The following is a 25,553-nucleotide window of genomic DNA, read 5'->3' as shown; positions in this document are numbered from 1 at the left end:
AAAAAGCAACAGAAATTGAATAAATGCGTTTTATACCGACTACTGTTTGTGTTTTTACACAAATGAAAATTTGTGGGTTTATTTTACCAAATAATAATTAAAATAAATAAAAAAAAACTAACGATTTATTGATTATAACTGCATAATCTAAAATGAAGCTTTATAATCGAGAAAACTGTGTAAAAATGCGTGAAGTAATAAATTAAAAATAAAATGAACACCGACAAGACGACTACACGACGGTGACGTGCGTTTGAAGTTAAATCGTGTAGAAAAAAAAAGAAGAAAATATCGAAAAACGAAGAAAAAAGTTAAAAAAAAAAAAAAAGTATTTAAACCCAAAGTTTCTTTTTACTCATCAGACCTATCAATTTTCAGCCCCGAATTAAACACGCTAACACACAACGATTTGTCCAAAGAATCAAATATTCAAAAAATACTTTGGGACGATATTGCACCGTATAACATTCGTATACATTTTCGTACAGGCCTGTATGTACACCTACGTCGTGAAATATAGACGGATAGACCGAGAGAGGCAGAGAAAGAGAGTGATTCAGTTATCGCACAGGTATAATATACCTAAGTTTTCGTATGTCTGAGATCGCAGCAGCACATTGGGTGATTTGTTTTTCTGCTCTCTGTCGCACCATTACGACGCTGACACCAATCCGACAGTCGGACTCGCCACTAAAACCATTTCGGACTAAAACTCCTTAACATAGGTCCGATTTTTCGACCGATCGATCGTTTCCACGGATCGGTATGTCATTACATTATATTCACGTGTCCGTCGCGCGAAATACACGCGTATCGGGGACGGCCGTACAGCGTACACGGCGGCCGAATGATTAATGGACCGGAGAGCAAATAACGGGCGGCGATAACTGACTAACGACATTATATACTCACTGGTCACGGTCAGCGTGATGCTAATGGAATGACCACGTCCATCCATGCCGGTCGCAGTGCAAAAGTATCTGCCCACGTCTTCCATTTTGACCGTCTCGAACACCAACAGAAGTCCAGTCTGATTCATCTGCATTGCCAACTTCTGCGAATGGACCCTGTGAAGTCATTTCCGTCGTTATTACAATATAATATATTATTATTATTTTTTTTTTTATATAAAAATACAATTACACTAATTACTCGAAGACCTAAAATGTACTGTCAAACACAACGATTATTATTCTTTAGTTACGACGACCAACTCAGTGACTGTTTCGCGCTTACTAGTATTATTGGTTTCTAAATAATAAAGTGATCGCCTATTTCCACCCACTTAAGGGATAAACGGTTTTTTTTATGTATTCAAGACTGTATCTAAAATTGTATGTTTATTAAATTAGCATTAAATATATGAAAAAAACCGAGAATTACATTCGAAAAAAAATTATACAAATTGATTGATACGAGCGTGGAGAGACCGGGCGAGTCATTCGTATCAATAAGAGTAGTTTTTCAACTATCATATCCACAATAAAACATTGCGAAATAAAATATAAATAATTATTTCCTATGCTTAAATAACTTAAGTCTGCAAAACAATATTATCATTACCTATATTTTTAATTATAAAAAAAATATATATGTTTATTATTGTATCAGAAAATAAAGAACTTATCGTCGAAAACTTACGAATGTAGTTTAACTAAAAAATAAGATATATATAATTAAGGATGACGATTAAAAATATTTTGATTAGAAGTACATAATAGGTAGTTAAAAAATATATGTACATGTTCATATGTATATACGACAGTGTATATACATTATACATTTAAAAAAGAAGAAACGGGTATTTTGGATTTCGAGTGGAGCATAATATAAGAGAACATTTTTACAACTCTATAGTCATCAAATTAATGGGTTGAAAAAAGTCAAGAGGTGTTAAATAAAAAACATTTTTTTTTTATCTAAAAAAAATATATATAATGGTTTTACAATAATGTGTGTTTTCTTATACATATATATATATATTTTTTTTATCAAAAGACATTTTTTGTAATAAAAATATTGCTTTGATCATCAACTTCCAGAGCAGAGTCTGCTATTAAATTGGATATAGTTGATACTTTATGGGGTCAAAAGTAATAAAATTCTTAGTAATTTTCATAATAATCGGGAAAAACTAAAAATAAAAAATACGTAAAAATGGAATTTTAATAATGTATTATATTATTAATATACCTATGACCAATTCTATAATTTAATGAAAAAACGAATATCCTTAAAAGTTAAAATGTTTGACATTGTTATATAATTATGAAAAAATTATGAGTAAATCTACATAATTTTTTTTTATGTTAGAATTTCGACAAAAGTAGACAATTCTATACAATTGTTTTTATAATGTATTATTACTTAAAAATACCAATAATATATTCCTAAGGTATATATATATATATACAGATTTTGAAGTTTTAATTTTTATGAAATTATTATTTAAATATACTTATGAATAACTTATGAATTCGCTAAAAATCAAGTTGTAAAACAAGTTAAATATTTTAATTACATCAGCGTATTATATATATAATTGTATACTATGACTTCGAACATTCTATGTTCAAGAAAATAAATACATAAATAATAATTATGATATAATCACAAACATGTATTAAAATTCTCAACTATTTTGTTATTTCAATATGGTTTACTACATAAATATAATATGTAAAAGAATTACATCGGCATAACATATTTTCAATTAATGTTACTTCGTACATAATATGAGTGTAAAATATATTTCTGTTTATTTATACTCCACAATGAAAAAAATCAGGTAGTGAATTTTATTTAATATATTATATAGATTAGTAATTATATGAACATAGCTCATGTTATCGGATAATAATTAGTCTCGTTTTCATTAAAAATATACTTATATTATGTTAATTAATATTAATTGACATGAATAAATACAATTTCATGTTAAAAGGTAGATTTATAAATAATCATCTAGTTTGTACTGGAATATGTATAATGTATATTATATAATATATATGATTATGATTTTTTATCATTCTATAATTATTTAAATAAATACTATTTAATATAATATACAGAGTGTACCAGGACAATTTAACAAATAGAGTAACATTTGTAATGGAAGTTAGTAAATAGTTGTGTTATACCTTTATATATTTTTAAAATAATAAAAAACCTACATGCACATTGTAGGAAAAACATTTTATTATTAGTTAGATTAGATTAGATTATTATTCAAACAATTGTCATTTATATTCAATAGTTATTAGAATTAAGTAGACCAATTGACCACTAAAATTATGGGAAAACAGAAAAACACGGAGGAAAATGCAATCAATATATAATTATATACATGAATTCTACGTATATTATAATTTATATTTACGATTAAATTTAAAACGGTTTTTCACCGTCGGAAACGGATGTTTCCCTATAAATGCACCGTGAAAGTTTTTATTTTCTGCACTATACTGGGGAAAAAATATAAATCAAATGCAACCATATTGTGCAAATCCCGCAGTGGAATACTACGCAGTAGTAGTATTTAAATTATTGCCAAGTATTCTATTTTAATAAATCCCTAAAACGTGCTTAAGTTATATATTGTATTATCTTTATCTTATGATATAAACTAAATTATACTATATAATAATAATGACATGAAAATAAGTTTCGTTTGGAATTACAAGCGCGTTTCAATGTTAATATGTAATATGTGTTATTATTTACATGTACAGCAAATAAACAAGTAACTTAATCTGAAAAATAGATACATAACTTAATAAACTTTCGAAAAACCTGAATATACAAATCAACGCATGCCGACTTCTTTTATTCAATTACAACTTATCATACTATTATTATAACACAATACCGACTCATCGGAATATGTAACGATATAGCAATAACTGTAAATTCTATAGTCTGTACTCGTTTTTGGTAATATTATATGAAAATCAAATTACATTATTCAAGCCAACCTTTACCGTAGTACTAAGAAATATATTTATTCACCCACAGAGAAAATTAAAGTTTTTAGTTCAGGCGAAAATCAATGCAGTACACTTTGTACAATATTGTGGTACAATAATTTAATAATAATTAATAATTATAATAATTGACTCTCGACTCTCAATAATTTATTGACCTAATAATAAACATGTTTTCGTTGTAATCAATGCAATTTCTCTGGTTTTGTTTTTAATTAAATTAATACAAATATAGTTTTATTGTTATTAGATTGCATTTTCATTTTCGATAAATTATTATTATTCATTAACTATCAATCAATTTATTATTCTTGTTAGAGTTTGGTTGGTTTATTCATTATGATAACTATAAAAACATTTAATTATTTTTATGTTAAAAATGAAAATAATTAATATAAGTACCTAATTAAACAATTTGAACGTTTTTTAAATATTGTAATGTAAATTATTATATATTTTAAAAACATATCCTCGAATTTAGTATAAAATCTAAAGTTTCTCCAACTAAATAAATTAAAATAAATGCATTGTTATTCAAACTTAAAAACAGATTTATTTATAATTTAAAAAAATGTTAAAACGATTATTTTTTAGAAAATATTATACTATATTATGTCATTGTATAAGTTTGAACACCTAAATTTGGGATCATAGAAAATAATAAAAGAATATTGCGTAAAAAAAAAAATAATAAACTTAAAATAAAACAACATGTTTTCATAAAGATAATTCCAAAATTAGATAGACAAAAATTATCGAAGAATTCATATCTCTATAACAATACTTTAAACAATAATGAATACGAAATACAAGTAACTATATATAAAATAATAATTCTCAAAAAAATAACCAAAATCGATTTTGTTAAGATCGAGCATGCTGTAAATTTAAGCGTTTTCGTTTTACTGTAGATTTTCTTTACGTTAGACGAAAAACTACTGAGAAATTCAAAAACCATCTACGTTAATGTACCAAATAGATAAAAATGTCTAACCAGTGGATTGGGTCAAATGTAATGTTAGAAGCACTCAATTTATAAGAAAAAAAAATGTTCAGAGATCAAAACTAAGAAATAAATAAAAAAAATACGTCGTTGTAAATCTAATACATCACTCACATTCGTTCAAAACCTAAAACAGTAATATTTATAGTGAATATAATATAGGTTCACTGTATACTAACTTTATATAAAAACAAAAACATGTTATATTTTTTTTTTTTATTTAAAAAAAAAATCGTTCAATTATTATCATCATAATGTGTACGTAGTACTTAAATGCACATAACGGAAATATAATGTTGTAATATTATATGTGTTAATTAAATAGATTATTATCACTATGGTGTAGAGTAAAAATGGAAATGTGCGTGTCACATTGACGTTTCGTGCAGGTACGTATAGGTATTGTACCTATATAATATGTTCGCCAGTGGGAATCGCGATGGAAAGCTAAATAGGATAATTTAATCTATATAATATATTATATTATAAGTACCTACTCCGAATAATAGAATTAATTAACTTTGCTGTTTGAATATATGTATAAAATATAGTCATTAATTTGTATTTCATTCGTTAATAATTTTGTTAAAAATGCAGATGTGTCGTCAGTGTACAAGATAATATAATAATATAGTTGGTACGTGTTCGAATATAATATATATTCCCGGAGGAATTAATGCTCATCGAGCGAGGTACCAATATTATACATAATATACGCCAAATACGCGTTCGGCTCGCGGATGATAGAAGTCGGAAAATTTATGTTATGATCGGCGTACGGTATTTGACAGGAATTTTAATCGAGAACGGTATTTTTTTTTTTATATTTTATGCAAGTGTGGCCAATACACGTGATATTTTTTCATGTATTTGATTTGTTCCAATAACGCCAATTTAAAAACAATTTGTTTAAACATCAACTATACGACTACTGTTTATTTGTATCGAAGTGGTCAATCATACATCTTAAGTTGAAACCACTACTTCAGATACATTGGCTATTTTAAAAACTACTAAAAGTTATTTTACAAATTACATCAACTATATGTATATTATAATGTTCTTAGAAATGCACTTAAAACTAAACGTTCTAGATAACAATATCATCATAATGTATAAAACTTATATAACCATGTAATTTGTTAATATAGTATATACATTTGTAATATTGCGATTGGAGTTGTAATTAAACTTTACAAGTAGAAATACAACAAAATAGTTTTCTATTATTATTTGGTATTGTTCGCTTGTTATAATGTGTATATGGATTCCTATATTTGGCATTAGCATAATATTGTGTACAAATTCAATATAGTGAAACAATTTCAACGAAAAACATCTATGCTCATTTGAGAGTCAAATAGGTAAAATAATGTATGTATATATAATACAAATACAAATATTAATATACAATTTATCAAATTAAGTCAATAAACACATAAGTTCAATTTATCGTTCATATATATATACCTATATATTTTAAATACTTATTACTTCTGTGCGTTAATCAATGATTGAATACATAAGATATAAAATATAATTTAAAAAATTGTATTTTTTACTTTAACATTTTATAAAAATAAGTTATTTTTGTTTTCGTTTTTTGATATTGGTATAAATGTAATCGATGTTTGATTATTCTATAAATAAGAATTTTAATCTACTATACATTCTCCAGGTTTCGAGCACTCAAAGCACGTTCCTTGAATAATATTAGTGTATTTGAAACGAAAATGTAATAATATTACAAAATACGAATTGAAACACTTGTGATAGTGAGGTTATTAATAACTATCAAAATAAATTGACACAAAGAGCCGAGTCAGAAAACATAAATTAATACAATACCGAAATTAAAGACAGTAGATAAAAATACACTTAATTATTCTATTTTGGCTCAGCATTCGTTTTTTTCAAATATTATGTGAATTTTATTAAATTAATTATGCACCTAAAATAAGTAAATAGCGGATAAAGAAAAAAATCTCTGGAAAATGCAATTGCACTTAGCACACGATGATTTAAAACATTAATGATACGAACATTTTTGTATAAATCGTCATAAATATTGAGTTTGAATTCACAAAACACATTTTTAATGATATTCACGATGGTAGTTTGACGTTATTAAATTCTCCGAGTAATGTCTTTATCGTACCGTAAAATACCAACTACAAATAAAAATAAATATATCTTATTAGGTTTTGGAATTTTACAATATTATCTAAAATACTATCATTAAAAGGTTTTTAAACACAATATTACTGTTTTTAGTATATTTCAACAAACTGCTTTTATTACGAATGGTTATAATAAAACACAATAAGTAGGTACTATGATATTAAATATACGTTTTTTGTAGATGGTACAATAAAATTAAAATAAATAACGTTTTTTGATTATTTTAATCGTACTACGACGTAAGAAGAATTCATTTTTTACTCGAAACGTAATAAGAATAAAATAACGTTAGTATTGATGGCGCAGAAATATTTTAAATTTCGACTTAAATATAATCATATCTGCGGAAAATCACCTGAATTGCTGGCTCTGCGATATTATACCAGCGGGACCACGCCATTGAAATTCACTGAGGTTTGGGCCGTAGCACGTCACGCCGTACTTCGAGCGTTCTTCTCTTACCGGTTCTACATCGTTCGGCGTTATCTGAATGGTTTGTGAAGCACAACCCGTGATCGCTAAAAGCACTGTAAAACAAATAAAAAACGAAAATCATGTTATTAATCGGACCGGATCAATATGTCGAGCACGCCAAGACAGCCGTGAACAACTGACATTTTTAATTCGAATTCCAACAGTCGATCGGTTAACGCTGTTAACGGCAATAAATAGTATATGATATTATATATTATTATATTAGAGCCGCTTCGCTATCGCTATTGTTTTTGTTGCCATTGTTATTATTATTAAAAAAATATAAAATAAAATTCCTGACGGTTTTCCCCATTTTTATTTTGGATAAACTGAATATTTGTAAATATATAATACTTGGCGCTTCTTATTCAATTATTTTTTTTAAATAAATTAAATATGTAAAAAAATATTGGCTTATTTAAGTTTAAAACCAATGGTCCCTTCTAGAATGTCACCTTAGATTCATGGCTGAAGACACGAATTAAAAAGCATAATTTTGTTGTCGCCTGTTATATAATATAATAGAAATAATTCTAAAACCTCTATTCGGCTATATAAAACTATGTTACTACAGATACTCTATAATATAATATTAGTTTTTGGTATTCATTGTTAGTTGTTTTTCTAGTATAAAAAAAAAACACACAACATAATATTTTTACATAACTAGTGTTTAGATAAGAAATCTAGGAAAACCCTTATATTATACATCAATAAATACTATAATTTATAATAATATAATGTTTTTTCATTAATATTTTAATATGTAAGGCTACTCATGTATCTATTTTTTTATAGAATATTAAAACATAAAATTATAAAATTATTCAAAACCACCCACATGAATTGTAGCCCGCGGGGTCTATAGATAACTTCAGTAGGCATTTTATAATCATCCTAAAAATATGGCGTTTTGAGGAACCATTAGTCCATTAGTATTTTATAACAACTTATAATAATTGTGTCGATGATAACATAATAAAAAAGTATTATACCTAATAAATTATATTTATTATTATTTTATTGTATAGGTACGCTTATTAATATTATCAATCCAACACGTAACAATGCAAACCGTGCGTGATTTAATCGAAATATGCTTTTTGCGACCAATTTAACTAAAGCAATCGAAACGGCATTCGCGCGTAACGTGCTCGTCGACTCAAGTACAGACTATAGTGGCGGGCGCGAAAATAAAAAACAAAATCATACCGTCAGATTTATGAGACGAATTATTGTCATAGTGGTTGCGGACGGCAATGTATTTGTTATCGTTTCCTGCGATAAACAATGCAACACCTATAGCTGAAACGCCAAATACAGTACGTGACTGACGCGACATGGTTCAAACGTGATGCAATTTAATAATAATATTAAATTCGTAATTTGTCGTGAAAATGTCGAACCATTATCGGAGAAATTGCATATATTGACGTAATTTTCGTCTGGTATCATACAGCCACGGCCACTGCACAATAATCCGTGTTCTTATCACACCTTTGAAGTCGCATACAATGTCAGAATTAGCGATATAGGTACATATTAAATTATTATAATAATATTAATTATACACTGGACGGTACGCCGTAATTTTTCGTTTTACCGTGTTAGCTTTGTGAAAAACGCTGAGAAATTAATATGCATCGATGGCCCACGCTGTATAATGAAATAATATATATTTATGTATATTTAATATGATTAGTTGTGCATTTGAACTGTACCGGCGCAAGTGCGTATTGCGAAGTTCACCGCACCGTGACGATGTAATAATAGTCATAAGTATTACGTCATATTTTAGAACGTAGCAAATAATAATATACAATACGTATTAAACCTTGCCATAAATAATATTAACACATGAAAACATTTTAATCCTGACATTGTAATAGTTGCAGTTCACTCATAACAGTCGAAACCATCATCCGAATTCCAAATTCATTAATCCCATGCCAGCCCGCATTTGGAAACCACTCTGATCTGATAAAAAAAAATAATAAACCACCCTTGATACATTTTTATTACGTCGACAACGTATTTTATATTTATAATATGTAAGAATTCCGGTTTTCTGATGTAGTGCCAAAGGACGAATCCTTTTTTCATGACCATTATTGTTTTTGTAGAAATGTTTTATGTAATAAACACATTTACGAGGTTTATGTGTCTATACTACGCGATCGTTCAAAAATACGAGCTATCAGACGTCTATCTAAAATATATTAAACAAAATTTGAATTCTGTCTACTGTAGAGGATATTTTTCACAATAGTGATCTGATTTTCATAGATATCGTGTTTATAGTATCATCGATTATTTCGACTTGAAAAGAAAACCGTGAACGAGAGACTGTCGAATGAGCCGCAGTCGTCTGACTCCGTGCTGATATCAAAGTGTAATGCGACGATAACAATCATTGTATTCGAAACACAATCCTGATTAAACTCGGTTTACTCTTGGTATCGTTAATTCATAGTTTTGTTTTGTGTTTTTAAAATATCGTATTTTTCGTTTATCACCGTTAGCCGATCACTATACCAGGGTCGGGCGATTTGCGAGGAGAATATTCTAACGAAGTGGACGTGGAGTGATTGAAGAACATTCCTAGTCATGTTTGGGGTCGATTTATGAAAAATACCATGTAAGCGAAATCCCTGCGACGCGATAACGTCCGTGTGTTCCGCGTCCTTTACTCCGCTTTATTAAACCACAACCACCGCAATACGAGTATAATATAATAATAATTTACTCATGCATATATTGTATGTAATAATATAATATAATATATATATATATATGTAATACAGTTGCCGGTGATTGGGAGGCGGCGATCGTACAAATAGTCGCGAGAAACGGCCGCCGAAACCTTTATTTAAATTTATGTAAAACAGAACCGTTGAAATTACTTTCCGTTTACGAGAAAGTGAGCCGCCGGCGCCGCGGGGCCGTGAGCCGTCGGTACACTACCGTCGTCGTTTACAAGGAGCACATTATGTATACGAGTTATATTTTATAACAATTTTTTTTTTTTTTTTGAATCTTTTTACGCATTGTGTCGTTTACCACGCTGGTGTTGTTATCGTCAACGTCCTCCACACATCGCTGTTTATTGATAAAAGTACGAAAAGTGTTTTTTTTTAAACAAAAAACGTCGTGTAACATACAGGTTTTACTATAGTATCACAATAAACGATAATGCTTTCATAATATTTCGTTTATTACTCAGCGATCGATTACGGTAGAGCGCATGATTTGTGATATTAGACTGGGAACCCGTAATGGCTAGAGTCATATGACCGATAAATTGTAAATAAAATATGATCCACAATCCCCCAAAGTGCTGTGCAAGTTCCAATATTATTAACGATATTTATAAAATATGTTATACCAAATTTGTAATAGTTAAACTTACTATTGTTTCCCGTTTTATATCTTCGGCGCTAAGTTATCTGATCGTCACGAAAAGTGCTATAATAAAATACTGTGTAATCGAGACTGCATTCCGCGTATAATAATCGGATAACATAAAAATATCTTTATTATTGATTCGTTAGTCGTCACAATAACATCAATGGTTACATAATTCATTTATTTAATTTTATACTGCAGTTCACGTGGTCTAATTCCAGAAAATGAACACAGTGGTTTTGATAATATAACCTAAAATCGTACAATTCAACAATTGTATAGAGAGTAACGAAAAGAGAAGGCGTCTTAAAGATAAGGTAATGTAAATTTAAAAATCTGAAAAATCGTCTGACGTATATTATGTGTTTAGGTGTGGCTCATCATTGAGTAGGTTACTATAAAAGACAAAAAATAATAATAATAATAATATAATAAAATATTTGAATAATTCCAATATAAATCATCACATATCGATATGAAAACTGATTCTGAATGAATACTGTGCGTTAAATCATTATTAATAACTATAAATATTAAATTACATATTTATATTGATATTTGATATTATATATATTATTTTATTTTATTATAAATGACACATTAGGTTGAACTATTTTTTTCTGAATATGTTGGATTTATTATATTAATAATGATTATTAAATTAGTATATAATATAATATTATTGTTGTTAATTTCTGAATCAATACTGACTTACCATAGAACTACGGAACTAGATTAATGGCATAATAATAGACAATACTTTTAAGAATAATCTAAATTATTGAAAAATGTTATTTCGAAAACTTAAATATAATAATATACAAAAATGTTTCAATTTCACATACATATCTTATAATAAGTTACCAAAAATAACTAAAATAATTATACTTCAATTAAATATCCGATTTAATTAAAATTTAACTTTAAAATATCATATATATTTAGTAGAATTTTAAATTAAAAATTAAATTTTAAAATGAAACTTTAAATTTATATCGGATATAGTAAATGTAATTATAAATTTTTGATGAACATTTCAAGCCTGTAAGTTTTTTTGGATCAAATACAAAAAAAAAAGCAAAATCGGTTTTGTTGGAATCTAGTTTTTTGTAAATATTTTTCGTTAATCCTAACTATTGAATACATTTCATATTAGTACTATGGAAGTTTTATTTTTGACCATACGTCAATGTAAAATTAATAAATGCATCGCTTTGCTCAAAATAAAAAAAATCTAAAAACAAATATCACTAGACAATACGCTGCAGCCGAATAAATACTGTTGCAGTTACCATAATATCAGAAATTTATAAATATACATAAATATAATATATATACTATAAAATATAAATAAACAATAACCATCAAATAAAATGTTAAAAAAAAATCGTTGAATCCCGTAGGACGTCCAAAATAGAATATTATTATTATTGTGATCCGTCAGTATTTGTTGCATTTTTACTGCAGCGTTGTAAATTATTATTAAAATATGTGCGTTACTGCTCCGAACGACATGCATGCTGCTAAATTGCCTACTTTGAGTGCCGTCCATTGGCCTAACATATTAATATTATTGAACGTTCTTCAAAATAATAATAAAGACATGACGTATACAAATCGCTCGATTTTTCGATTGCCGGACATCAGTCACCCGCAATAAGTTTGTATATTTTATCCCCGGCCTTACTTTTTTGGCACCCCACACTCGGGGCCGACGTCAGCTGTACCGTGGTCGTAAAAAAATAAAATGTATATATAATACTATAAACCGTAGTCGAACAAGACTCGGCAACTGGTCGACGTCCTACTCTTCCCTTTCAATCGATATAGTAATTGGAAACTTCGTCTGTCGGGACGGTGACAAAAAATGTATTATACAATTTCTAGGTTTGCGTACGGACAAACGCCATGTGAATAATGTGTATACAATCTATTATAAATTATAATGATGTCGGTTTGATTTTGTTGCCATGAAATATTTCGTTTTTTCTATACTGTGCCTTCGGTTTTGACGAATATACAGTCTTAACTATTAGACCTCTGGAAATCCGAAACGCGATCGCCTTTAGAATTTCTTTGATTTCTACGGTGTGACTATTGTATAAGAGTCTGTTAAAAATGTATGTGTTGGCGGGTACGCATAACGCAACACATCGATCACGTTTCATCATATAATTGGCAAAAGTGTTTGTAGATGCTGTTACGTCGTAATCCGGTGCTGTCTTAATCAAAAATATAATAAATCGATTTCCCGTGCACGTTATTATGAATTCAAAAAACATTATTTCTAATGAAGTTATTAAAATCATTTCGAACTTTTTTGATTGTGTTATTATATTCATCTACAGTCGTACAATATATTTATTATACATATTTTTACCGTTCAAATATAAAAAACGGCAACCATTTCCGATTATTGTGAATTGTGGGAAAGTATAATTGAGAGATGATTGAGGGGGAGAAGGCCAAACAAAAGTTTTGAGAATCTTTCCTTCCTTATCCCAATCCCACCGCTACAATCATCGCAAACAAACTGGTAAATGATCATTGACGGATCCGCGCAACCTGATGATATTATATTCGAGAGGTTTTACTTTTTCGCTTGTGACGAAAGCAGCGTCAATGCCATTTTCTTAACAAAGAATGCGCAGTCTATGCATAAAGAAAAAATAACGCGTAGTAGCGCATTTTTTCCCCTTTTACACAGAGATTTTTATTATAGCGAAAAATTAATTTTGTTATCTTTTTCATTTTTATTTTTTTACATCAAAGGTGTTGCAGATAGCAGATTTCACAACACCACGACCGGTGCTCACAGATGTTTTTGTACAATAGGTCACTAGAGGGCCGTCGAAGTATTTTTTTTTCATTTTAATAATACATTTGAATGCGTACAGTCGAATGGTGAGTCACTTAAACCTTTAACGATAATATATATATATTTTATAGAAACGCAAGTTCATGATGTTATATATTATTTAGGATATTCTGAAGGGAATGAAAAAACTATTGGTGTTAGCATTATACTATATTAATATTATTAATTTTTTTTTAAATTTTATAGATCTTATCTCATCAACTGTTAAGTGCACTTAAAAATAGCTACAATATCTATCTACCGTTTTACCCTAATTAAATCATCATTATTCATTATATTATTTGTAATCAATATTTAGAAAATATTATTGCTCAGTTGAAATTACAATATTATTGCATAATGAAATAACTCATCTATTTGATTAAATCGTTAAATATCAATGAATATAATACTGATATGGTTACGTATAATTGAATAATTAATGTCAACTTTTATGATTAATCACTACATAATAATATTGAATATATAAAACTTCATTATTGTCTATTGAGTGGTCTAGAATACAATAATAATTTTATCAGTCTGAACATTATTTATATCATTAAATTACTATCTTTATATTATAGAAAAAATTAAAATATAATTATAAAGACGATGAAATTTTTTATATACAATTATAATTTATACTAGTAACATAATTTTTAATTTTGTTAATTTTCTTTATTGTTTTAAACGTTTATGTTGTATTCGTAACTGAATTCCTTTTTTAGCGTTAAATTCACAAATCAATAAAATAAATAAATAATATTTTATACAATTATTATTTAAGATATGGATTCACTACTGTTATTATAAGTTTTGTAAATATTTCAAAAAAAGATTTTTAAAATATTAAAATAACTAAAAAAAAAATGGTAATATTCATACATCGACTCTATTACAATTAATTTATTTTAAATAAAAAAAAAATCGATAAGGGTTGAAAATTTGTTTTCTGTAAATATTTTCTTTAAATTTGTATGTTTTTTTCTGAATAAAAGAATATAAAAGAAAGCTCAAAATTGAAAATCCAAATAAATTATGCGAGAATCCCTTATTTCAAACAGAATCTAATAAAAAGTTTATTCTTATACACTTTTTAGAACTACATACAATATTTTACCTACTTTTCTTGTGCGTATGTACATTGTACGTATAGTGTTTCTAGCTTCCTATAGAAGTTTAAAATATTTGACATTTAAAGATAATCGTACAGACACGACATGTAAATCGTTTCATTTTTTTATTACTGCGTATATGAAGTTTAAGTTACGTCAAAAATATGTAGTTTGAGAGTATTTTTGTAATACTTTTTATTTAGGTTGTACTTCATTTTCTAGATTTGTACATACTATCATATTGAAGAATTTTCAATAAATTTCAAAAAGTCGTAACCACAGTTTTTTTTTTTTTTTTTATCGTTATTTTTTGTAAGTACTATACTTAGCTAATAACTAAAATATAAGTAACTATAACTAAAGGCTTCTAATGTCAATTTTAATTAATAACAATATAAAAACAGTTATAAAACTGTAACTCGTGTGTCACCATGAGTGTACATATGCATTTTCCATACTACCATTACGAATAATATTGTTATATGTAAATCACGTATACGAGAAAACAATGTGATTACATTGAAAAAAAGCAAATTTATAAGTTTCAAAATTGCTTATTTTCATACCGACCAATAATGATCGTGTTTTGGCTCCTTATGAAGATCATAATATGTTATGGTAGATTACGTGCTATATCCAAAATAAATAAAAAACAAGTTTTTATTTTATTATTATTCACATTAATATCGATCTATCTTCAATGTATATTTTATTTTAAATATAAATTATTTCAAAATACAAATTATATAATGATCGTTTAGCGGTGACGAGCGGCGAGTTTTGAGCAAAGCAAATACAGTACAGAGCTCCTAATTTATTTTAAATATTATTGTTTGTGGAGTGTTGTTAATGCAATAAAAGTAACACCACCACTATTTTATTATTTAAAACCTTATGATTGTCAAAATAAATGTTCTCGATAGTGGATAACACTATGTTGAGTATTTATATAAAACATATTAGATATGTATTGTTAAAACTTAAATGCAAACGTTTTATGTATTAGGCGTGTTAGCTATATGCGTATGAGCACAATACGCTTGTTTCGTTTAAACCGTAAAACATAAATACCCGTCAGCGAACAGAAGTCGTGAAAGTGCATTATAATAAAAATATATTTTCTATAAATGTTTTATGAACCATAACATGCGTGATGTCGGCGCATGTATGCGTTTAATATACCTAGAATAATATTATAGTGTTATAACTACGAGTATAAACTATAAGCCACATAGTATTATACACGCTGTTCAATAAATTTGGAAACGATCATTAGACTAATTGAACTGATAAACGATAATATAATACAATTAACGAGTTATTTAATATTTTACACTATAAATGTATAGCAGAGTTATCTGTTATTGCACTGTGTAAGTATTAAAATATGCATATAATAGTAATTACTAAGAGCTTACAAATTTATTGAACACCTGGTATAAATGTGTTTTGAACATTCATAAAAAAACACCATTTGAATCCCGAAATGTTTATTTTTTTAAAAAAATGATGATTGGGATTATTCACTGTAGAACGAAAGGGTGTATCCATCTCAACAGAATCTTCTGTCTGAGCATATTATGTTGAGACGAGATGCGTTATAGTTCATACATTACTGTTACTGTTATTATTTATTTATTTATATATATTTTTTCTTTTTTTTTTGGTGTAGTACTCGAATGAACGAAATAAATGCCATAACATGTGAGTATGTATGACTATACTGCTACAGCGGAGATGTTTTTGACACGTCCTCAACATGAAGCTTAACACATACTATTATGCTATACTATATTATACTCGAAGATAAAAACTCCCAGAAAACAGCAACCTCATTACATTTAAACTGAACATCAAGTTTTATTATATGAATAAAATTAAACATTCATGCTACGAATTGGATTTATAAGATAACATTCTTGTTGAATGTTTAAATACATATTTGTATGTTTTATATATAAAAATAATTGTAAAATATTAAACACATGGATGATGCATTGCGAATTAAGCAATTCTGTACATTTTTTGTCACCAATTGTTATTTTTAAATAATCCAATTAAGCAAAATCTCTGTATAAGCAATTAACTAACTAAAAAAACGTTGAAGTTATTTTCCTTTTCGATTATTTTTAAACATTTATGCATGTATATTTTATACATATAAACACACATTAATATAAAGTTATATAAAATACTATAAATTTAATTTAGTTTATTCACTTTTTAAAGTCACTTAAAGTAAAAAATTTCATATTCATAAAATACTTTTTGAATCACTATATCGTATTATTAAAGATATGCTTAGGTTAAATAAACACTTAACTATTGATTATCGTTAAATATTTTATTCAAATGTCAAAGTCAATGTTAAATTTAACATAAAGCATATTTATTTTAGAATACTGTAAATAACTTTTTTATATATATATATATTTATTAATTAATAACTGCATTTAATACACAATGTTTGTATATTACGAGTATACGTAGTTCTAAAATGAATAATTATTATTGGATATTAGATTGATATAAATGCACAGGTAATAATAGATTATAAATTCGTTATAGAAAAAACTCGATAAATAAAAAAAAAAAACACAGACATAAATAAAGTTAAGATAGTGTACAAAAACGTCAGAAAACCATCCGTGCTAACTGTGACAAGTGAAATTTAGAATAATCAGTTTGGATTACAAATGCTACAAGTTTATTATTATATAAAATAAATGTAAAAACAAAATACCAATTTTCCAATTAGAACCAGAGTTAAAATTAGAAATTGATGTTCATTAGTGTATTAACTTTTTTTTGTCAAATTTCTAACTTATTAAGAAACGTTATAATTTATAAAAACTATTTTGAAATGTTGAAATTAATCAAACTATTATTTTGAAGGTATACATGTAAATATATATATATATATATATATTTAATCTCACAACTGTTTTGTAGTGTTTATTTAAGTAGGTATACCTTTTTTTATATTATTGAATAAACTAAGTCAATGTTATTTATAGATCAAGTAGAACTAAAAATATTACATTTAAATGTATATAGTACTATATTGTAATTCAAATGTAATATTTGAACATATACTTTACCTATAAGTTATATTTATTTTGATGTGTAAAAAAAGAATATTATACTAGTCATTTTTTATTTCGTTACATTGGTTAATGTTAAAGTAGTAAAAAATATACATTCAATTTTATTTAATCTAAATTGTACATTGCTATGGTAATCATAAATATAATTGACGGGCAATATGAATATAATAGAATAGTATAAAAACAATTCTTACAAACATAATAATAATAATCTATAACCAAACAATTTTTTTCCAACTCAATTGATTATATTAAGAGTAGGTATAGATAATTTACGTCTTAATATAACGTTTATTCATTTAATGTAACAAAAGAGTGCAAAAAATGGTTATAATAATAAAAAAAAAAAGTCGATACTAATCAACATTTACCGGTCGTAAAACGAATCTATTTGATGGTAACAAAATTAACACTGTAAGCTGTTAATTCGTATTTTATTTTTGTTTTAATCTCTAACGGCCCTATTATTTTTACGTTTTTTTTTTCATCTTATTGTTAAAATGGATTTAAAATCATTTTAATTTATTTTACATAATAGTTATAATAACAAATATAATATTCAGCAACAATAACATAATACAAATGGGATTAAGAACGTATCTATAATATTATAGACTATAAATAATACTATATATATATATAAATAGTACTTTATACATATAAAAGTATCCTTTTGGATTTTATACTAGTACGCATTAAACGTTTTATTTTTATTGTCTGTCTATGTTATATCATTATTACTATTTCCTAATGGCAAACACATGTATTATGCCGGGCTATTCGACTCGATTGCGTTTTGATTGTCGTATCCGCTAACGTTTACCGGAAAAACTCAAAACTCGGTTTTAGGGTCTATTATCCGAACAGTGGAGCACGTTAAGTCTCAGAAGGGGATCATTATGAGGCACGGTGAATTGTGTAGTGGCGGGTGGCCAGGAAATGGAGAACACACGACGACCGGGATAGCTGCAGTATTATAGCGACGTAATCCTCCAGTTCCAGACTAAATATGACCCGGACAGTGGAGAGTATTACAAAGTTTTATTTCCGCCAATGTTCATTTGATTGACCAACGCAGACGCCTTCCCTCCACCACGCCATGCCCGACAAGTGTATACGCTCGCGAGGTCAACAAATTCCGCGAGTCTGAGAGTCATTTCGGTATTTAGCCACCGCCACTGCGGTAGTTAGGTGCCGACACGGTTGTTATAATATGACCATATGCACTCGCGGCACGTTTGTCGTACAAAGAGGGTGTATCTAGAGGATTAGTCTGTTGAAATAACAATTTGAACGATTGCGAATGTCTAATTTATCAAATTCACCAGACACGCGCATTCTATGTACCTATACTATATTATTATGTGCGGAAAAAATACTTTTTATATAAAATAATGTGCGTGGGTGTGTTGATATAAAACTAGACGAATCGATATTTCTTCGCTACTGCCGACCTTACTACTGCACCGCGTAGACAACCCCTTCGGGTCCACAATAAACATTGTGAGTTCCGTCACGATGCAACAAAATCATCATTCCCCCTTCCCGTTCATTGCTGTTCATCGTCTAAACCCATCCGGTCTCTTTTAAAATGACAAAGTCGTCTTACTCCCTTGCCCCCTCTTGCCCTCTCTATCACCCAAACACACAAACACAATGTCATGTGCGTGCGTACTGTACGCAGCGTGTTCACAGCAGCAGCAATACTCAAAGTATATTATTATTACACTTTGACTGCGGGGTGGAATGCAATCAATCGTATTTTGCACTTATTTTATTCCCCTGGCGACGATGACAACAACATAGCGTAAATCTGCGAACCATAGAAACGTTTTAAAAACCAAAATATAACGTTATTGTGAATATGTATAGATACATGGTACAGCAGTTACGCGTGTTATTATACATATATACGCAGTAATCAGAAGTTTTCGTAGCGACTGAAAACCGACAAAAATGATCTTGAATGTAATAGAAAAAAAAAAACCGACTTTAATGGAAATAATACATTTATCAAACGTATAGTAGTCACATGTGTCTCTGAAAAGGACACTTGTAAATAAATAATTATTCTTTTTATCTTTTTTAAAGCATTATAGACTAGAAATGAAATTTACCGAGAAAGTTCTATGAAAGTATATTTTATAAGATTTATGTCGATACAATGAGCGTCATTTATTCGTGACGCACAACTGCACAAGTTCTTTGATTTCTATAAAATCATAAATAGTAATAAGAGCGTAGTATAGGGAATGTTGAATATATTAAGCTTACAGTAGGTAAACATTTACTATACAGTGTATTTCTAAATCACAAGAAAAATATTGGAAATTAAGTTAAATTTAAATTTAATGATAAACTATTACACATAAAAAACAATACTATTTAAGTCTATTATATTACTAAACATAACTAATAATATGTTTACATAGCTATTAAAGTAATTCATTTTCCTATAAGTAATACAATAGGTTGAATCAATTTTCGTCAAAAGAATTGCATTTGAAAATATTGTTTTATGTAAAAATTATAACAATATACATTAGAAGTTAGAAGTAAAAAAATTCTACGTAAAATATTTTTGTTTTACAACGAAATAACTAAATATTTTTCCTTCAATTAAATAAGTAATATTGACATAATTTTAACAATTAATATTTAAAAAAAAAATTGTAGGTATTTCTTTAATATTTTTAAAAATAACAATTTATGAAGAATCTTGTTTTAAGTTTTTTACTTAAACAAACAAAAAAACTACAATGTTATATGCTTATAAATAGCTTAAAAAAAAAAGAGTTAACATTATATAAAATTATAACATAAACATTCATTGAATATGTCCAACATTGTTGGTTATTAATTAATAATTAACTATAGCAAATAAGAAAATAAATTTTGTTGAAAACTGGTTTTATGTAACATTTCTCGTTGTTTTAATTTTTTTTTATTATTATTCATTATTATACTAGGAAAAATAGGTACTGGGAATTTTTTATTTTCGACTCCTCGGAAGACCAATTTAATTAATTTTACCACCAAAAATATATGTTGAAGTTGAAAATTTCAAACTTTTTTTCTGCTATAAAAAGTAATTTTATTAACAAAACTATATACATATTACATACATATATATTATTGTAAAATTAATAAACTTTTCGCTCCACTCAGATTCTGAAAATAATGAATATCATTATATTATACATTTTAGTTATATTTTACACTAATTGTTATATTATATGGGTATATTGGAAGATTATGTAAGCATTATCTGAATAACATTTCAAGGATAAATTGTCACTGGGGAGACAATGCGGTTAATCCAGGATGAAATAAAATACTTTATAAGGTCAATGACAATATGCACTGCAAATCGATTTTTACGTTTTTAAACCAGACGACGTCGAAAAACTACAGATATTTCTGTTGCTGAACGATGTTTTTCCAATCTAATCCAACAACCAAGAAATGTCTCGGCACTTTCACGTTGAGCTTAGATAAATGGAAGATCTGTAAACGATTGATGAGGATACAAAGAAAGCGAAGAAAATCCGAAAAGCCTCACATAAAATGATCATAAAGAGCAACCAGACATATAAATATAATATATCTTTCGATACATCCTATAATGACCCATACACAAAATAATATGACGGTCGTATTTTGAGGTTTGATAAAAAAATACATCTTTATTTTTCATAAAAATAAAAAAACACGTGAATTACTCAATAATCCAATACTTTAAATATTTTTTCTTATACACTTCATAGAAAATACGAATCGTGCCTCGGTTACAAAAATCATATTAATGACAATGGCTTAATCATAAAAATATTTGAAATCCTTAGAAAATATAAAATAGCATTATTATATTATAATATGGTAAAATATGTTCAAAAAGAATTGTGATCATTAAAAAAAAAAAAAGATTGAGATACTCTGAATTTTAAAATATTAATTACACTATAGACGGTTTTTTCATCTGGTGTGAATCGAACACAAGCGTAAATCATTAGGTTATATTTCAGTCCAATTTAATTTCAGTTTGGAATCATTTCATTGCGTGTCATATGATATTAAGCGTAAGGCATAATAAACTAATAAATAATGATAAATTAACTTTGAAAAGGCTTTTATAAAAGTTGAAAACTTTTACTGGTGTCGGATTACTGTTTATTTATATATAACGTGCGATACACGAATATTTAATTGAAACCCGCAAGCAACACAAATACCTGCCTCGTAACTTTTCCGGAACTATATACCTGATTGATTTGTGTTAAATTTTTTTCCATCAGAAAATTAACTTTAAAATGTTAATTTATTTTTATGAATTAATTTTAAATTTATTGATATCACAAAATTTATGAATTTTTAATATCACTGATATTTTTTTTTATTCTCCGTTACGTTAATAACGAAATATTTTTATATATATATATATATAATATTATATAGTATGCATAAAAAATAACCATCGTATAATACTACAAAACATAAAATTAAATAGAAAAAAAATATGACGCTTTATAAAAAAAAATCAAACTACTAAAGACCAATATTTAATTTGTATAAGAGTATGAAAATATAAACTTTAGTAATTTTTGTTTTTAAATTAAAATTATGGTTCATCGTTATTTAACCTAAGGTCGAAACCGTTTAACGGTTATAGGTGATATTGTTTGATATAACCCATTGAGCAAAGAGGGAGGCGTATACTACGTAGAATATATAAAAAAAAAACATTGAATTTATAATACATCACGCTAAACGTTTCCAAAAAAAAAAAATGTATAAAATGTTCCGATGTATGAGATAGTCGATTATTAGTATTAAAAAAAAGTTACCCCATCTATTAGTATATTGTATCGGTCACGACCAGCTTGCAATATATATACGAATAAAATTAATTGTTGACGTCCAATGTTGTTAACATGCTATTATCATACTCATACCCGTCACCAACGCACACGTTCTCTAGCTATATGTAATATCATAATGCTACTCGATTGTCTCGGAAATAACCATCGAAATAGTTTATAGGTGACGTTGATTTGCTATTATTGTTGTGTCGTTCGATAATTGCACCGTTTGTACATTGCATTTGTTGTTTTTATAATCACTGGAGAAAACGAGAAAAGAGGTAAAAAAAAATCGCATTAACGACCATCAAAACTAGTCGTTCTCCCTTTAACATATAATATATAGATGTGCACGCCCTTCGCATGCCATGCACCGTCCGCAGACTAGAAAAATAATGAGACAAATGCATCGGATTTTAACAAGTTTTCTACAAACACGACCCGGGCGATCCAATTTTAATGGCGAATCTGCGATGATTCAATTCCCGAACAACCCTTCGAAATAGAAAGATTTATAAGTTTTGATTTTCACAAAATTCGTATAAAAGTGGTCACTAAATGCGTATAATATTAACAATAACGTATATTTTAATATCAATAAGATCGTCTTCTACAACTATTTAATGAGCTCATTATGAGATATTTTTGAAAAAAATTAATTTGACGAAAACTTTAGAGGTTTAAATCTTAAAATAATAAACTTTAACATAGTGGTCAGTGGTGCTTTCACAATTTGTTGCATTGCCTGTTTACGAGCTAAAGGGGATAATACTTCGTGTATATGTTGTATATATAAGTATTTTTAATGACATAATTTTGTTCTCGGGATTAGAAAGCTTGGAGAATTTGAAAACTATGTTATTTACTTGGACAACTGCAGTATTTATATAGGTACGCACACACACATATATATATATATATATTATACAATGTTGTATATAAACGTGGTATTTTGAAAGCTATTCGTCCGGAAACATTAAAACTTAGTACAAAGGTAAGTTTAGATTTAAAGAAATAACAATTTAATTTTGCGATCAAACATCTGTTGCCTCCACCCTTTCAGAAAGTATTATCTTCAAACGATTATAAGATACAAGATCCGTTTCTCAGCACATTTAACCACAGTCAACAACAATTGAAAGAATGTTCTTTAATTTGTTAAGGTTACAGTGGAAAATAAACAAAGAAAATAACAAATAACATCAAATACAAAGTTGTTAAAAACAATTTTACTTGTTTATCAACAACAGCAAACATGATTGTAACGGAATTTAATAATTATTAAAATATAGAATAAAATATAACAGTTCTTAGTTCTATAAAAAAAAATTAAAACATATAAAACGTTTGTTTCCATTTTTTTTCAATAATATGTGATAAACGTGATTTTGATATATAAATGTAATATAGGGTTGAAAATACTTATACGGAGATTATTGTAGTGAGCTCGCGATTCTCGGAAAAATATATTTTACAATAAGAAAACACCCGGGGACTTGCCAAATATTGTATCACAAATAATACGAAATATTACAAGTAGTGTAAACCGGCTTTGACCAATCTACGTGTATAATAGTAAGCCCAAAACATAATGCTACGAGTACAACAAATTATGTCTATGCCCGATGGTCCGCAACAACAAATTTCGGTGGACGCAACACCGTGACTGATTTATGGACTTCAGGTGTAGAAGAGGACAAGGGTAACCATTTAATGTAAAGAAGCTCTTAGAATAATATTCAGATGTACCAGAGCCATCGGTAGCTAAGTCCGCGGCACGTATCGCACTTTTGTACACTTTATAAAACTAACTTGTGTTAATTAAATAAACAAACTATTTTCAACTACAATATTGACTTAAACAATTATTTCGAATCCGCGACTTGAGAAAACGAAATTAGGCACGCTATACATACGTTAAGACTATGGTGCTCGTTAAATCATTTGTTGATAAATCTTAAACGAATGGGAAAATCCAACGTTGTAAAATAATTATATTTTTTGGAAAATAATTTTCTTCTGCTTTATTCTAAATAGCCCAACCTCCAAAGGTTTAAATGTATAGTAAAAATGAATAATAATTTTATTTAAAACTTTCATGGCTATAAATTATAAAATTACAGTATAGTTATTAAAAACGAATTATACAATGTAACCTAATCTACATGTGGGTGGGTAAGATAAATATTTGAGGAACAAATATGGGTGTATCTACGTCATGACGGTATTGTCTAGTTTGTTTTGGCTCAGTATTTCCTGAAAAAACAACATAAAATATTTTTTTAAATAAACTCGGAAGTATTAATTTTTAACAAATACACAATGTTTATCGAAAGTAAGTTGTGATTTAAATATACAACTAATAATAATGTTGCGATAGAAACGGTTGGAGAACCGCTGTAATTCTAGTTTAATAGAGTTTGATAAAATTTCTATAAAGAAATTAATGAAAAAATATCAAAGTTGTCGAAAACAAAAAAAAAACGATTTCAGCTGGCTACAACCAACCTCTATAGAAATATCGGTACATAAAGGTATACAGATATAGAATTGTTAATGTGATGTA

The 25,553-nt window shown here is 27.5% G+C and overlaps 1 protein-coding gene across 1 annotated transcript in view; it reads right to left on the bottom strand.

Annotated features, from left to right (window-relative positions):
- LOC114128986 (netrin receptor DCC-like) overlaps window positions 1–25,553 on the bottom strand; it is a 158,728-nt gene that overhangs the window by 48,078 nt on the left and 85,097 nt on the right. Inside the window, exons 2-3 of the mRNA XM_050201440.1 lie at window positions 7,523–7,694; window positions 913–1,067 (exon numbers count right to left, since the gene is read on the bottom strand). Of these exons, the coding sequence (XP_050057397.1) occupies window positions 913–1,067; window positions 7,523–7,694 (327 nt within the window). The remainder of the gene's footprint in view (window positions 1–912; window positions 1,068–7,522; window positions 7,695–25,553) is intronic.

The sequence above is a fragment of the Aphis gossypii genome, chromosome 2 (genome assembly GCF_020184175.1).
Source record: "Aphis gossypii isolate Hap1 chromosome 2, ASM2018417v2, whole genome shotgun sequence".
In the NCBI taxonomy this organism is placed as follows: domain Eukaryota; kingdom Metazoa; phylum Arthropoda; class Insecta; order Hemiptera; family Aphididae; genus Aphis; species Aphis gossypii.
The sequence above is the reverse complement of the archived record's forward strand: the minus strand, read 5'-3'. Positions and strand labels throughout refer to the sequence as shown.